Consider the following 16,880-nt stretch of genomic DNA (forward strand, 5'->3'; position numbering starts at 1 on the left):
TTATCAATGGGAAAGATTTTATGACCAAAGGCGCTATCTATATTTAATATTATAAAGCGGAAGAGTTTGTTTGTTTTTTGTTTGAACGCGCTAATCTCAGGAACGACTGGTTCGATTTGAAAAATTATTTCAGTGTTAGATAGCCCATTTATTGAGGAAGGCTATAGGCTATATTTTATCATAATAGACTATATTTTAGACTAATAGGGGCGAAGACATAGAGGAAAATGTGAAAAAAAACGGGGGAAATTATTTGAAATTGCTTATTATCTTAAGAACTACTGGAGCAATTTTTATGTTATTTGGCAGTTGGCACACGTGAAGGGACATGGGCGATTTTTTTTCGGAAAAATGTACGGTTTCCGTGAAATTCCTAAATTACGCGGGCGAAGCCGCGCGGAACATCTAGTTTATGATATGATCCTTTAAATAGCCAATAAAATGTTATTACGCCAAAAAAAAAACCAATCACAAGAGGAACATAGTAATCGCGACACCTAGCGGAATAATTTGGAAAAAATCTTGTTCGTTGATATCGTTGCAATATGCAGTATCGTATCGTTTTAAATATGTGAAAAAGCTTCTAAAATTTCACTTTTTATAAAATAAATGTATATTTTCATGTCAAAATCCTTCTCCTTCCTGCTGTTCTTATTGCAATGGAATTTTCGAATAGTAACATTAATATACCCGAATCTGGCTTTAGATTTTAGCGCAAACGCTTTAAGTCAAGCAAAGTGCTATAAATAATTATCTAATCTCATCATAAATACATACTTATATTCCTAAATCCTAGCCAATAACTAATATTTGCAAACTTACATCTAAGGTTTGTTTACCGCTAACTTTTTAAGGGCTCGACCTTGCTTTTCTTTTTTCACGTCGGATTTGGAAAACAGGTATTGCGTGAAGGAATCGACTTTCAAATCTTCACTGGGTTCTAAATTCAATTTCTTGTCTATCAAAATACCTTCTTTGTTTATGGTTTGTAATAGACTAGACTTGTTTATGTTCTTGAGTTTCATGTCTGTAATGTTGTCTGCTCTATGCGGCTGTACGGGCTGATATTCGTTGGTTTTTCTGATGCTCTCAGGCAACATTTCCGATTTTAATTTGACGAGCGTCGTGTTCACGACCGAACAGTCTATCTGCATCAGTGTTACATGGTCCTTCATAAGGGAATCTGAAATAGATGTTTCGATAAAAAACATGTTTGAGGGCGTGGCAGTGACGTGGCTCAGTACTACCAACATAGCATTGCGCACTTAATTTGAGTTACATTTTCTAAAGCTTAGGCTTTCCTTATAAGTCATAATGTCCAAAGCAATACTGAAGAACTTGCGAAAGCTGAAACAGCTAAACTGTTTTTTTTCATTTTATCGGGCTTTGGCCCACCACACATTATTCCCACCACTGTATCTCCTGTGTCGCCTGGATCGACAGCGGTATCGCACCACGAAAACCCTTCGATATGATCTCAGTGAGCCCGAGGGACATGCTAAAACTGTCTTGGGACCCGCAACGAAATTAATCAGAAGAAAATAGGAGGAGTAGGAAGATTCCAGTTTCCCTCCCCATAAAAGCGGGAGACAGCACAAATGCATTGACCGAAAGTCAAAGAACTTAAGGGGGAGCACCACGGAAATAAGGTTAATAATTGTGACTCCTAAGCTAAAGCTAAGTTAATATTGGAGTTTATTATGTTTGACTGTTGCCAATAATAATTGTGACAAAAAGGCTTGAAGGTACGGAAGTTCCTAGCGCTGTCCACGAGATCACCGTAGTATGCTTCGGCACGAATGGGCCGCCTCGACCGGAGAAATAACACGTTCTCACAGAAAACCGGCGTGAAACAGCACTTGCGCTGTGTTTCGCCGAGTGAGTGAGTTTACCGGAGGCCCAATCCCCTATCCTATTCCCTTCCTTTCCCTACCCTCCCCTATTCCCTTCCCTTCCCATCCCTACCCTCCCCTATTATCCTATTCCCTCTTAAAAGGCCGGCAACGCACCATCAGCTCTTCTGATGCTGCCAGTGTCCATGGGCGACGGAAGTTGCTTTCCATCATGTGACCCGTTTGCTCGTTGGCCTCCTTATTTCATTAAAAAAAAAAAAGTATGCGACTCCAGCTAAACTGTTTACTGTTTTGGTGGATGTTTTGATGGTATTCATCACATTGAACAATATTTCGCGTTACTATTCAATAGCAAATTTTCCATTAACTTACCATTGCCTAATCTTGCCGGTAAAATCAGCGCCATTTTTGGCGGCCTAGTTGTATTATGGGACACCGCTGGCAACAACAAATGCTCTCCTTTGCCCACTCCGACCACATAAAAAGTATCGTCCCTTCTATCAAGCGCTCGTAGGAATGTATTCCATTCGGCAAATCGATCCATGTCTAAATCATCAATAGCTTTTCTTATCGGCTTGTGATACAGACGGTCGTAGTAGTGTTCTCTTAGATCCATTTCTTTAGCAAATGAGCTACGCTTGAATCGACGGATCTTCGTTTTCTCTCGAATACTCCTGGCGTTTCTGTTTGATGTGTCGAATACGTTTTTAATTTTTAATTTCCTAAACGGTCTGTAGGAATCAAGTAGAGCATCTGAGAAGATAAATAGTTTTTATAATTTTTTGTTACAATGGTAAAATATGAAGGTTACAATTGATGAGTAAAATTATAAATACCTTCAAGATTATCTTCATCTAAATAGTAATTTTTCTCCTTTGAAGAGCCAGTCCAGTTCAAAGTTTTTCCGTTACCAATCCACCGCTTCAACTCCCCAGCTATCCTTATACTCTCAGTTTGGTTTATATTTACATCATTAGTTTTATTTTGGCAGTTGACTCCATTGTAACTTTGATTCATAAACTCGCCGCTTTGGTCGTAATCTAAAATACATTTAGGTTTTAACTAATAAAGTTTATATGATATTGTGTAATGTTTTCAGCACTTAAAATTAACGTGTAACGTTAAAATTAACGAGTGTTAATTTTAACGTTACACACTCGCACGCAAACAGCAAAGTAGGATTTATATTCTTTTTTTCTATTCAGTCTTGTGTGTGTGTGTTTATTGTATGATATACATAATATTATCATACATACCAACAGACACATTATTTTCATTATCCTCAGACCAAAGAAGATGTCTTGACCCCACATGTGGTGTATCTCCAGGCCCGACAAATGGTTTTGTAGACCAGCTGTAACAAAAAAAGGTAAAAAAAAATTTAAATTAATTACAGACATGAAAAAGAAAGAAGAATAGTTATATTGATAAAAGGAGAATAGAGATAATCATATAAAAAGTCGGACCACATATTATTATTATCGAAATGAAGGCGGCTTTCCGATCCTTGCCGCAATCGACAGCGACCGACAAAAATAAAAGTAAAATGCCACTTTTTGACCTAGGGTTAATAGGTTTCACTTTCTACCGACATTGGTCTAGCGATTCCACTACTTTGTAGTGACGTAGAGCAAAATGAAACCTACAGAATAGGATAAAGTGGATTTTTTTTTGTCGATCGCGGTCGCTTGTCGCTCTGATAGGAACGGTACCTTTAGGGTAATTGATATGTAGAGATACATAACGTCTTCCTTGTCAACTTACCCAATAACATTCCAATTCATTGACACCATAAACACCATCGCAAAAATCACAGCAATATTCTTTTTAGGTACCAAAATTGACGAATCAATTCGAGGTATCTAAAACAAGCAAGCAAATTATTAAGTTAGGTTTTATGGTCTTTCCGTCGTCTCTTCACATGTAAACCGCTGGTGTTTGGACCCATTTTGAGGAAATTTGGTATGGAGATAGTCCCGGGAAAGGACATAGGATACTTTTGATTCCGAAAAAATGTACGGTTCTTGCGCGATAAACGATTTTGTGCAACTGTATTAAAAATGGTTCTTACTTTTCGTTTGTGACCACTAGACTCAAGTTGATCTCTTAGCAGCTTATTTTCTAGCCTGAGTCTTCCAATTTCTTGGTGTGCTTCTAGTAGCTGCTGTTCCAGTGCTGACACATATTCTTTCTTTTTCTGTCTGGACTGACAAGCTGATTCACTGGCAAAATAAAGAAAAGATAAAGACAATTTTTTTAAAGAGAGAGAGAGGCCTGTCCATATAAATCTATACATTGGAACGCACCGCCGCCGCTCCCGCCCCGCTTTCGCTGAATTTGAGACTGAAGCCTTAAGGTAGAAGGGTGCAAAATTTTATTATAATAACTTTAATGGGAATAATTTCGGTGGAATTATTAGCTAAAGTATTACCGATTTTTGATCATCCTCTGCTGTTTCTTGAGTGCTTTGATCTCTGCATCTGTTAGCCTAGACAAATCTATCATCGGTAAATTGGCTTCCTCCTTTATTACCGTTGCATTGACATCTATGCTTGTTCTGTGAACTTCTGGCTTTAAGTTTAACACTATATTGTTCTTAGATTTCGTCTACAAAGATAAATAAAAAAATATAGTTACAAAACGATTTAAATGTTTTTTTTTTTATTGTAACCTATTTAATTTTATTAAGACTCCAATGATGTAAAAGTCATAATTATTGTTTTGGTCTTAGCGAAAGACAAACTAATATGCACTATTTATGGGATTATACTGCGTTCACAAATAGTATGTAACAACTTAAAAAAAATTACCTCAATAACATACGCATTTGGACTGAACTGGCTTTCTTTTTGAGGTAGGGGTGACAACGATATTGTGCCGTTTTTTGTACTATCGGTGGGCACCACTATGGGTGATGGTTTGGCAACGTTCACAGCTCTCTTCAGTATACAAGGTACCTTCCTCTCTATAGGAACTTGGTTGATCTCTCTTTTCATAGAGTTTTCATTTATGACGTTAAATGAGGCATTATTTACTGTATCTGTAAAAAATATGTACATGTTTTTTTTTATTTAGAATTCACTCTACACTAGTCAAGTACTCAAGTAGTATTCGATCGATTTTAAATCGACTATCAAAATCGAAAAGTAAGAAGATATGTTAGGACCCTTTTGTTTACAAATATGATAAATTATGGATTGTTTGAAGATAAATAAAATATAATAATTAATAACTCACCCTTACTATTAACATTTGCATAATAATTGTCATGGACATAAGTATCTTTTTTCACAACCTGAAAGGGATAATAACAAGTTAGATTTGTAATGCGATAAAATTTGAAATAGAAAAAATACTAGAAATTTTATTGTTAAAACTTTGTTATCTACTTATAGTAAGTATATCAAAAGCAAACAAATTATATCAATTTACCTGTATAATACCATTTTCAATAGCCATGACAGGTCCATGTTTTTTATTTTGCAAGGAATTTGGAATGACATGGTTCTGACGAGGTGCTGAAAATTATTACACATTTATCCGTGTGACGTCCGTATTATATATTATAACATAGTAACTGTAGTGTATGCGCAGTGTATCTACGTAGTAGATAATTAACATTGTCTTATAAACACCAGTAGTAGGGATGCAGTCTATATAAATCATCTGTCAAGTAGTCAATATCTCTCAGTTGCATAGTGACAGTGACGGTGGATAGACGTGCGCTCCGCAGTGGTACTGGGTGTGTTAGTGAGCCAGTGTCCCTAGAATACTACAGTAACCATGCATTATTCAATGTTAAAAACTATTATATTATGTTCATAGAATATATCTAAAACATTTTTGAAGCTGAAGCATGAAAATGTTACAGACTAAAGACAGATACATTTTTAAAACTGTTTTAATATTATTAAATATATAATAAAAATAACACACAACAAACTAATAACAAGAATAACTGTCTAAAGTATTTTGCTACCTGTCTTATGAAGAAATAATTCAACATCCTCTGGCTTCAGTTCATTTGTCGGTTCACTGTCTAGGGCTGCCCAGTCAATAGGCGATTGGGAGGTCTGCCATTTAGTGGTCCGAACAGAGCTAAAAATAAAAAATATTGCCTACGTGACATCCCTTAAAAGAAATAATTAAAAAAAGGTAAATTGTGCCAGTGAAATTCTTATCCATCTTCAAAGTTCCACTAATTGAAAGTTGTATTATATTTTAATTTCTTTTCCATTAGTTGTAGTTAACCACAAACACGATTCTTTAATACCAATCATGACAATAATTAATTTTATATTGAACTACCGTAATATTTTAATTTCGCCATAATTTTTAAACCATATGTCTGATTTTAATCATTCAAAGACCAAATATTATCTAAATTAACTGTACTTAGTGAAATAAATTATTTTGATAAGGATTAATAGCATAAGTAAGAAAAACGCGTTTAAATGTAGTAGTACAAAAAAAATGTTTTCAAATCGGTCCAGTAGTTTCAGAGCCTATTCATTTCAAACAAACAAACAAAAAATCAAATCTTTCCTCTTTATAATATTAGTGTAGATATGTAACTAATCGATGTATTAGATACAGTTTTGTTTATTTATGTGCAACTTACTTTTTGGAATCATCATCACTACTGGAGTCAGAATTGCCACTCTCATTGGAGGAGGATTTTGTGCTTAAGCCTGGTGATAAAGATGGCACCAACAGTGGTACGGCATCTGCTAAGATTTCACTTGGAGAAGCATCTGCAGCATCCAGTAACGACCAGTTGTACTCTTGTGTTAACTGGTCTAAGAGATAATCTTCGTCTAAAATAAAATGATGATTTAAATAAGCTTTTAAAATAATATTGTAAAGTTGATGTTTAATCTCTTATGAGACTTGTGGTAGTCTATTACCACTTGGTAATATTATATTGACAAAATTTGATTGAATCAATTATTTTTCTTTGTAAGAATTAGCATAAAGAACTTTCCTTAACATAATATAAGTAATCTTGCAACTGCAAATCGTTCTGTATTTTTGCACTATCATAGCATACAGTATTAAAAATTAAATGTAATTTAGGGTTGCTAATATAATGCATAAAGTTTTACTTCTGTAATATTATGTCAAGGTGATCCACCTTTCTGATTAATATTTATTTACAAAACTTATTTCGAGCTTTTATGTAATAGACGAGTTCAACATTGTATTGGTTAATTCGATTATGAAGTATGATGATGAATTTACATATGAGGTCGAAACATGGTCGAAATTTTGTTATCCTCTTTATTAATGAAACCGAAAGTAATTTCAAGGTTTACGAGGCAAGATGTTGCTGCATAAGTTACAAAACCGGAAGGTTAACGACATTAATTGGTAGTGAATTCACAAGACATTGCACTTTTGTTTTCATAACTCGCCGGAGTTTTATTGCGCGAAAAGGATGTGAACTATTTACCGTACAAATAATCCTTGTTCCCACTAAAGATATCTGCATCCATTGGAAACGGTCTTGAACTCAGTTTTGGCTTCTAAAATATTATCCGGGAGCACAATAAAATTATTAAATAAATAAAAACACCACTTCATTCATTCTACGTTTCAATGTGAGTTTTTCTTCTTCGTCTTCTTAGTTTTTCATATTTAATTAGACAGAATATTTTAGAGATGTACTGTGTAGTGACTTGTGTGTAAAGTGTGTACATATATTTATTTTCGAAAAAACGCGTTAATTTATAAGTTTGCACTTTGCTATAGCCATTAACCAGGTCACGGCCTGTGAAATGGGTCTCATCTACAGTAGTACAGTCTACACTCTACAGTCTACACTAAATATTACTTTATAAGAATTCTATCTTTCAAGTTTTACTTTCGCAAGTAAAATTATTATTGTAAAAAAGTTACATGTCATTATTGATTTGACAAATGACAGTGACAATTGACTGTTTTCATTTATCCCCAATTTTATGAATTTATCTTTTAAAATTTACTAAGTAATTCTAATTACATTTTGTTAAGTTGCTGCTGTTTTTAAAACTTTTCACAATGCTATGCTCACAACCGCAAAGATATGATAGATTAATCGCCGAAGTACAATGTTGCCATTGAATCCTAGAGAATGCTTTCAGATTTTAGATAATTTATGTGCAATTCCAAGTGGTTTGAAGTCACCGGCGGCGACAATGTCCGGCCCAGATGAACAGGAAGACTTTATATTTCGTCCGCAACATCATTTAGATGCTAAATGGCTAAATCCTGATTTGCAAGAAGTCCTACACGACCCCAAATCGCTTTGCGCCACATTCAACAGCCTGCTATTGGATAGAGAAATATATTTCGACGCTGGTAATGGTCTTGTGAACGGAGCCGGAATAACTGCGAAGCTGGGAGACAGTGGGAAATATTACTGTGGCCTTAGAGTAAGTAGATGCCTTAGTTATACACTTGTGGGTAATTTGATATTTCTTGTATGTTACAGGCGCGGTCCGTAAGGGGGGATCACAGGGGACATGACCCCCTCCAAAATCTTAGGTCAAATTGAAATATCTCAATATCTATCTCAAAATCTTGCCAAATAATAAAAGGAAATTTCTAGCTACAGTGTAAACTCCATGTAATGTCACTCTATTTAACGACAAACTCTCTAAAGCGTCGAAATCAATTGACTTTGGTTGGTGTAACTTGTCTACCATACAATGATATACTCTACATAGCATCACACCCACTCTCAATAACGTCAGCATTACAACAATTGAACAATAAAAAGTACCTTTTAAATTAGTAAAAACTGCACATCTGTGTTCAGTTTTTTGTCGCATTGTTATCCTAGACCGCAATAAACTCGACTTTCGGCATCATGCATACAGAACTTTCTAAGATATTAGTCCTTTTGTTTACATATTGAGATTGATTTGCACGTGTATGCTGTTTTAGACCCTAGTCCCCAATTACTAATAATAGGGAGTCATGGATTATTATTAATATTTATTCGTTATCATAATATTCTCAGTTATACATAAATTTTCGACTGTAAATATGGTTAAAGTAAAGAAAAAGGAAATCAATGTATAATGACGAAAAAGTATTGATTTTTCTTCTCTCCGTTTAACAACAACTCCATATAACGTCATAAAATGCACGGTCCCTTCAGTGTAGTGTTATATAGAGTTTACACTGTATCTCCTAATGACCACTGCGTCCGACCTTAGACAGCTGTCAACCCAGAACTGTCCGAGGGCGCAGATAAAAAAATATGTTAGTCTAGTGAGTGAGCCCCCCCCCCCATTTCAAGCTGCGACCGCGCCTGCTCTGTTATGTTAACTTATGTATATATTTCTGTAGATTTTGACTTGCACTTGCTGTGATGGTCTGTGCGGCCCACACTCGGGCTGTGCCTGTGCACCGTGCTCTGCTCTGTCAGCAGAGGAGGAGCTGCGATTGGCTATCCAGTCCAAAATAGTTGCACCTCCACCATCTCTTCAAGTAATTGATGAAATTAAATGGAAGTTGGATCCAGGTGAATGTATACTTTGTTATGCACAGGTTTATTCTCTTGTCTAAGGATTATAGGTTTTCCTGGGACAGACACAATATAATTTCTGTTGTCTCGGTCACCGGTGACCGTATGGGGCTTGATGAATTAATGTAAATAATCTTCAAAGCAGTTTATTTTTCGATAATGTCTGTTTTGTTTTCCAGTTTGTTTGTTTCCATTAGTGCTCAGTAAAAATTTTTTCTTTGAAAGTCATGTCAGTCTAGTCAAGTAAATACTACTTAATTTTATATTTAAATTGACTATAAATAAATGTTTTTTAATGTTAATAAACAGGACCAGAATGTATACAAAGCCTGATTGACTCTTTGGTATGGGAACAAAGGATTCGTGCTATCAACACTGCTGTTAGTTGTCTATTTGTTTCACAAATTCGTAGATTGATAGTCATATGTCATAGACACCTTGTAGCTGTGATAAGGTAAGAACAAATTGTTTTGGCTATAATAAATAAAAAAAGGTTTTGATATTAAAAAAAAAGGTTTTGTTTTTAGGTATTTTATCTCTAATGGTGTTTTTGTTTTTTAGAGATCAAAATCATAATAGAGATGGAAAGAAAGTGAAATTAGAAAAGAAGCCCGTACATGGAGCAAGTAACAGGGCCCTTAGTAGTGTTGTGAGCACACTGAAGAAGTCTGTGGAATTAAGCACTGATAGCCAAGAGGATATTGAGGAACATACTGATGATGCTGAGGGGTAAGACTTTTTTTTTTAATGTGATCTTCTTTGGGTATGGCAATATTTTGAATAAAAAAAAAATATACAGGTGCAATTAAACTTTCCGGCCATATTAATCCTTGTTAAAATAAAAATACACATATTTTTTCTTTTATTCACTTATTCACTCAGAGCTGGAATGTTGAGAAATGGCATCCGAAAGCTATCCTAAAAACACCACAATTAATGGACACTTCGCGTCGCAGGCTCGTGACGTGCCCCCGCCCCCCGTGCGCGCGTTTTCCTGATCATCCATCGCGTCACTTCGCGGCGGTGGGTAGAGCACCCCAAGTGGGATAAAATATGTTATTGTAAAAAATTAAAAAATAGCACCCTATTTTTTGGTTATATGGACTCTCTAATGATACCTAAGCCCTAAAAAAAATTTGGCCGGTAGGTTTAATTGCACCCTGTATAAATTAAAATAAATTGGTTGCGCCACTAACAGCAATTTCTCTGTTATTTGAAACTTCTGTCAGATCCTAGAGAAGTGTTTTTTCTATGTTGTAATTATTTTGTAGTTTTTGTCTGAATCATGTTATATTTTTTCCAAATTACTTTCAGACTTTCTTTCAGAGTTAGTGACCTACATTATGCCACCATAAATAAATAGTATATTACCTGTTTTTTTTTTTTAATTTTAGTGCCATAGGACTAGCCCGTGTGGGAGCAAGAGCGGCGCTGCGACTCGCCCTGTCCCTCGTTCGTCGCGCGTGGCGATGCGGCGAGGACGCGGACGTCTGCTCTGCATTGCTACGTGACGCCCTCGACGCCGTGCGAGCGTTGCCCGATGCGGCGTTGTACGCTGGCACAGGACAGTGTAACGTACCAGCATACCAGGCTCCCAGGTCGCAGAAGATATGGGCTGAAGTTGTCGACAGCGCTGCGAAGTTTCTACACCAAGTTGTTGCAGGGTATGTTGATTGAATATAACAGGGTTTCAGAACTTTGCATAATGTATATTTACAATGTCTATTTACAGTTTATTTTTAGACGAAACAGATTAGAAAACTGTAAGGCTGCAGTGATGGGAATCATCCATAAAGTTAATATACCTAGCGGAATAGAGAAACAAAGAGCTGAACAAGTGAGATGCCACTATCAGTAGCACTGGGTGGTAAAAAGAGACATGTGCTACATGACAGCAGAACCCTATTTTCTTATGTGACTACCATCGTGTGTACTTTTGAAGCTGTTGCGATGACGCGACGCAATAGGGCAATGGAGCGTGTTCTCTAACCGCGAGTTCGAAATTCGAATTGTGAATAACCCCTACGACGTAGGTTACACGCTCAATCTGGCATCAGTTCAGTCCATCAATCTGAATTGACGCCAGATTGATGGTTAAAAAGTACATAATAAAAAAATGATTACCCCATCAATCCGTGAGTTTGACGTTCAGTTTCGCGTCAATCTTTACCAGATTGATGGATTGATGAACGTGTAAGCTCCGACTTTGACATGATCTTATGTTCACAGTGAAGTGGGCTGTAATGTGCCGCAAGGCGACTGGCGCACGTCCCTCTGTGTGTGGGTGGAGCTGTGCGCGCGCCGCGCCGAGCTCCCCGCCCTGCTGAAAGCCGCCGACGTGCTCGTTAATCTACCGCCGAAACAGAAACGACAGCCGGATAACAGGTTTGTATATGGTTTCTATAAGAGTATGGTGTTAGTATACAAGCATGACAAATTATACTTTTTAAACTTTCGCGTTGCATTATAATTAAACTTTTTAATCGGGACTTAACGCGACTTATTTAAGTAGTAATGCTACTACGAGTACATACTGGTGGTGTAGGCTACTCACCTACTACACATAGCACAGATAGTTAGCTCGAACCTTTTATTATAAATAATAAATAATAACTAATATATTATAAAAACTTAATACTAACCTAAACTTATAACTAGTAAATAATAATAAATATTATATTTACACGTTTTACATTACACATACACAAACACGTATGTCGATATGATATTATATCGATACAATGTTCCTTTGTTTGCGTACGCGCAGAACGACTACTCGAGCCGGCCCTGGCAGTCGAGTCGGAATCGCTCCCCGCGCCACGCCTGTTACGTGCGCCGCTAACCGTATCGCTGACCGCTTACTTTTGCGCTATAGACTTTCTATTTTCTATGTATTTTCTCTTTCCACTGTTTCTTTGTGCTGTGCGCTATTGACTATCTTTGTGAACTTCCTTTGTGCCTTCTGTGTTTGAACTATATACTGTGTATGTGGAATAAAAACTATTTCAACGTGAGTTATCTTTTTCTTCACATACATACTGGAACTGTTACTATACTGGTGAGCCCCTTTCCTATAAAGGTGACGCATTTACCACACTATGTACTCGTAGTAGCATTACTACTTAAATAAGTCGCGTTAAGTCCCGATTAAAAAGTTAAATTATACTTTTATTTGCTTAAAATCTCTTGAAGTAATGAACTGTCAGACTGATGTATTTTTATGTGAAGTCCAAACCAAGTCACAACATTGTGAGTAAACATTTTTACAATGTTCTTTGGCTAGCATCATGGCTTGTCCTTCTCATATTATATACTTATATATTAACAATTCGCTTATATTGTAAATCGAAATGATTTGTTTGCTCGCATTGAATAAACTCGAATACCACTAGGCCCATATTTAAGTAATTAAGCACAAAAATAATATAAACCGCTATAGAAGCACAGGCTACTTTCAATGACGCCAAATTTACGGTTCAAGCTACCTTTTGGGCCCAAAAAACCCCACTAAGAGCCGGGACACATAAGCTCGATACGACGTCGTGTCGTACCACATTTCACGATGCGACGTCGTGTCATGGGAATCTACGACGAACATCGTAAAAAACTACGACGCGACATCGTGAAGTGCCACGATATACGGCACGACGTCGCGTCGTAGAAACTTACGTAGAAATTCAAAGATGACGCATCGTGAGTTTCTGCTCGTCGTGGATTCCCACGACACGACGTCGCATCGTGAAACGACGCCGCGTCGTGGTACGACACGACGTCGTATCGTGTTTTTGTGTCCCGGCCCTAACTAACTACTGTTTTATTTGTTTTAGAATAATCCTGGAAGAATGCACAGCACCGTTGGGACCTTTTCTCCGGCGGATGGCGAAAGTGTCGGCGCCCAGTCCGATCATCAACTCCGAACCCAACACAGAATCTAACCCCACAGAAACATTTCTGAAGTAAGTGTATTTAAATAATAGACATTTGGTATACCTAATACGAAACATGGCCATTTATATCTCGAGACTCTGTTCTAATTACCAAACAAATAGTATGCTTAATTATATTTATCACGAAATAACGAATGCAACGCATACCCAATCATAATTTAAAAAATGTGTAACTTTTCCAAAACTTTATTATATAATCTAATATATAATATAATATAGTTTTTGGAGCATGCAAAGTCATATCGTAATTGAACAATTTCTCCGGGGAACAGCATAGGCTTTAGCTAAAATTTTTCTACTAATCAGGGAGCTGACGATACCAAGTGGAGATGGGTTGATGAGCGTGCGGAAGGCCGGTATCGCGCTGCTCTGCCACTTGGACAGGCTAGGGGCTCCGTTACTGCCGCCTCTCAAGGGATTTGTCACTGTAAGTAATAATGTTGACTCTTATAAAGGTTTTTTAACTTTACCGTAGAGTGTAGGTTTTGGAAGTAACTTAAAATGACGTAATATGTCTTAAATCTTAATGTATTTAAATAAAATTATTAATTCTTAATGTATTCGTCATTTGTCGCATGTCCGAATATTAAAATGGAATTAAGAATGAATTCACTAACATGTCATCCTTTTCATTTCACCAAGCAGTGGCACCGACAGCAATGTGTGTAAATTACATGGCTGTAGGATGCTCTAGTTTAAAAAACAAACTGAGCCGAGCCTCAAACTTCATAGTGCGACTGCCTCTGGCGACTGCGTTTCTGTATTCAGCCTCTTATTTTGCTACATAATTGTGTGGTTAAATTCGTTGAATAAAGGCTTTATTTATAATTTAATTATTTATTACTAGCGACCGGCCCCGGCTTCGCATCGGGTATAAAATATATAGCCACTGAAAAAATTATTAAAATCGATTTTGCAGTTTTGACTTGTATTCATTAATATTACAACCCGTGGCCCGCATTGGTCGGTACCACCGCAAAATTATGAAATCTGTAATATCTTCGAAAATATTCATTTAAATTGTATGCTGTAAAGGGCCATGTAGATCTACAATAAATCAACAATGTATTTAAGTTATTTAATTGGATAAGGATTAATGCTGTATTTATTAAAATTGCTTCGAAAGTTAGCCATTATTTGTCGTAAAAAGAAAATGACAAAGAAATGTTATTGTGGGATATCCATAAGTTGAATCACCCTCTCTATTAAAGAAAACCGCATCAAAATCCGTTGCGTAGTTTTAAAGATTAAAGGGAACAAATGGGACATGAGGGAAAAAGCGACTTTGTTTTATAATATGTATAGATTTAGTATTCGACATATTTTTTCTATAACACAGTGCACAGAATCAGCACAGGAAGTAATCTGCATCGACTCTGGGCCGGTGCAGCTCGGCAGTCTGCGTATACAGCAGATCGCGTGCGCGGAGAAACTAGCGCTGCTGCTGACGCAAGATGGCGCTGTCTACACCCTGCCTTATGATACGATGACGCCTCATCTTATACCCGGTAAGTTGGAAGGCAAAATACATCTTTGATCAAGCGTCGAAAATGGTATCAACCAAGTGTCAAAAATGTCAGTTTTAGAACGATTGACGATGTGTGTGCAATACCTCAACTTGCTTCGATGTGGATCAGACACGTAAGGACCAAAACTTCCACGTGAATAGGAACTATACTGTCTGTTTATTTTCAGGTTTGGAAAGTAAAACAATAACTCAAGTGTCGTGTCACCCGCTCGGACGTCACTACCTGTGCCGCGGTGCGTGCGGAGGGGCGTGGTCTTGGGGGGCGGGGGATGACGGACGCTTAGGACACGGTGACACGGCGCCGCGCGACGCGCCGCAGCCACTACACCATTTAGCGCACCATGACGTGGTGCGAGTCGCCGCCGGCGTGGCGTGCAGGTGAGTGAGATAGACGTATAAGTATGAGGGAGAGGAGTGAGTATGGTGGAGCGTAGACGATAATGGCTGCCTGGGTCGCTACACCATTTAGCGCATCATGACGTGGTGCAAGTCGCCGCCGGCGTGGCGTGCAGGTGTGAGGGATAGATGTATATGTGCGAGTGAGTAAGAAGAAATTTATACGTGGGAGAGCCATGCTTCGGCACGAATGGGCCAGCTCGACCGGAGAAATACCACGTTCTCACATAAACCGGCGTGAAACAGCGCTTGCGCTGTGTTTCGCCGAGTGAGTGAGTTTACCGGAGGCCCGATCCCCTATTCCCTTCCCTACCCTCCCCTATTCCCTTCCCTGCCCTACCCTCCCCTATTACCCTATTCCCTCTTAAAAGGCCGGCAACGCACCTGCAGCTCTTCTGATGCTGTGAGTGTCCATGGGCGACGGAAGTTGCTTTCCATCAGGTGACCCGTTTGCTCGTTTGCCCCCTTATTTCATTAAAAAAAAAAAAAAGAAGATGAAGATGTTATCAGACGGTAAGCAGGGAGTCACGTGACGCGGATAAGGCGTTGTGGTGTATAGAGATGCAGACATAAGATACAACTTGTATATTTACATACTTTTAACGTTAACTAATGTTATCCGCATCAGAGGTATGAGGTAAATAGGTACTAAATAGATGTAACACAAGACACTACAAATACTAACTGTGTTGCCTTGATTATAACCCATGTTATTTTTTCAGTGCGGCCATCACGACTCGCGGTGCGTTATACACTTGGGGGCGGGGCGCTCACGGCAAGCTCGGTCACGGAACCATCGAGAACTGTCTCACGCCACAACCTGTGTCATTCAACGCACACAATATAGAACGAATCATTGACGTCGCTCTTGGTAAATGTGTACTTTTGTTGGTGATACTTTTTTCGTAACTGTAATAATTTGTGAGAATTTACTTATGTCATTATAAATTATATAGGTTCAAATACTTTCGATTGATACTTCCCTAGGCCCTAAGTAATCAAAAGCTAAGGAGCACACGACTACAGGGTCAATCTTAACCATCGTATAATATCATTCACTATTACCCCAACGTTTCTTATATTTCCTTGAAGCTCGCGCGCTGATTACACTTAGTTTTCCTCCGTACACAGGTTGGGGTGAAGCACAAACACTGTGTTGTACGTGGGAGGGGGCGGTGCAAGTGTTCGGGGAGGGCGATGCGGGCACGCCCCGCGCTCTGACGTCGCTCGCCACTATACGAGTCACGCGCGTATACACCGGGGAACACTTTCACGCCGCGCTTACTGACAGGTGAGAGATTGTGTGTGTGAGAGAGAGAGAGAGAGAGAGAGAGAGAGATGCAGAGTATCATGTTACAGAGAACTATTGGAAAATTGGACTTCACTATCCGTTTAACCGAAGACATGACAGCGCTTTAGTGATCTCCCGGTGCTTTAAATTCATGCTGTCACGTCTTGCATATTTTCTACATTTTCAAAATCTCGTAAAGTATCATTAAAATGTATTATATTTGTAGTGGCCAAGTGTACACGTGGGGCAAAGGCGACGGATACAGACTTGGCCATGGCACAACTGAAAGTATCAAGACTCCGAAATTAGTTGAAGCGCTCCAGGGTAATTAACTTTTTTCATATTATAACCG

The 16,880-nt window shown here is 38.0% G+C and overlaps 2 protein-coding genes across 2 annotated transcripts in view; one reads left to right on the top strand and one right to left on the bottom strand.

Moving 5' to 3' along the window:
• Positions 1-438: 438 nt before the first annotated feature.
• LOC121729458 (cyclic AMP-dependent transcription factor ATF-6 beta) lies at positions 439-7,435 on the bottom strand. Its single transcript, XM_042117979.1, has 13 exons — positions 7,306-7,435; positions 6,475-6,670; positions 5,833-5,951; positions 5,286-5,371; positions 5,091-5,148; positions 4,664-4,893; positions 4,285-4,460; positions 3,925-4,075; positions 3,618-3,715; positions 3,110-3,207; positions 2,690-2,893; positions 2,226-2,606; positions 439-1,183 (listed from the first exon to the last, which is right to left on the bottom strand). Exons 1-13 carry the CDS (start codon positions 7,346-7,348, stop codon positions 825-827), a joined length of 2,199 nt encoding a protein of 732 aa, XP_041973913.1. The 5' UTR covers positions 7,349-7,435; the 3' UTR covers positions 439-824.
• A 385-nt stretch (positions 7,436-7,820) lies between these two features.
• LOC121729456 (probable E3 ubiquitin-protein ligase HERC2) overlaps positions 7,821-16,880 on the top strand; it is a 60,065-nt gene continuing 51,005 nt past the window's right edge. The window contains exons 1-13 of the mRNA XM_042117973.1: positions 7,821-8,266; positions 9,189-9,363; positions 9,676-9,820; positions 9,928-10,095; positions 10,761-11,030; positions 11,596-11,751; positions 13,194-13,322; positions 13,620-13,740; positions 14,653-14,821; positions 15,009-15,219; positions 15,960-16,108; positions 16,369-16,528; positions 16,755-16,852. Of these exons, the coding sequence (XP_041973907.1) occupies positions 7,943-8,266; positions 9,189-9,363; positions 9,676-9,820; positions 9,928-10,095; positions 10,761-11,030; positions 11,596-11,751; positions 13,194-13,322; positions 13,620-13,740; positions 14,653-14,821; positions 15,009-15,219; positions 15,960-16,108; positions 16,369-16,528; positions 16,755-16,852 (2,275 nt within the window). The 5' untranslated portion in view covers positions 7,821-7,942. The remainder of the gene's footprint in view (positions 8,267-9,188; positions 9,364-9,675; positions 9,821-9,927; positions 10,096-10,760; positions 11,031-11,595; positions 11,752-13,193; positions 13,323-13,619; positions 13,741-14,652; positions 14,822-15,008; positions 15,220-15,959; positions 16,109-16,368; positions 16,529-16,754; positions 16,853-16,880) is intronic.

Source organism: Aricia agestis, chromosome 8 (genome assembly GCF_905147365.1).
Source record: "Aricia agestis chromosome 8, ilAriAges1.1, whole genome shotgun sequence".
Taxonomy (NCBI): domain Eukaryota; kingdom Metazoa; phylum Arthropoda; class Insecta; order Lepidoptera; family Lycaenidae; genus Aricia; species Aricia agestis.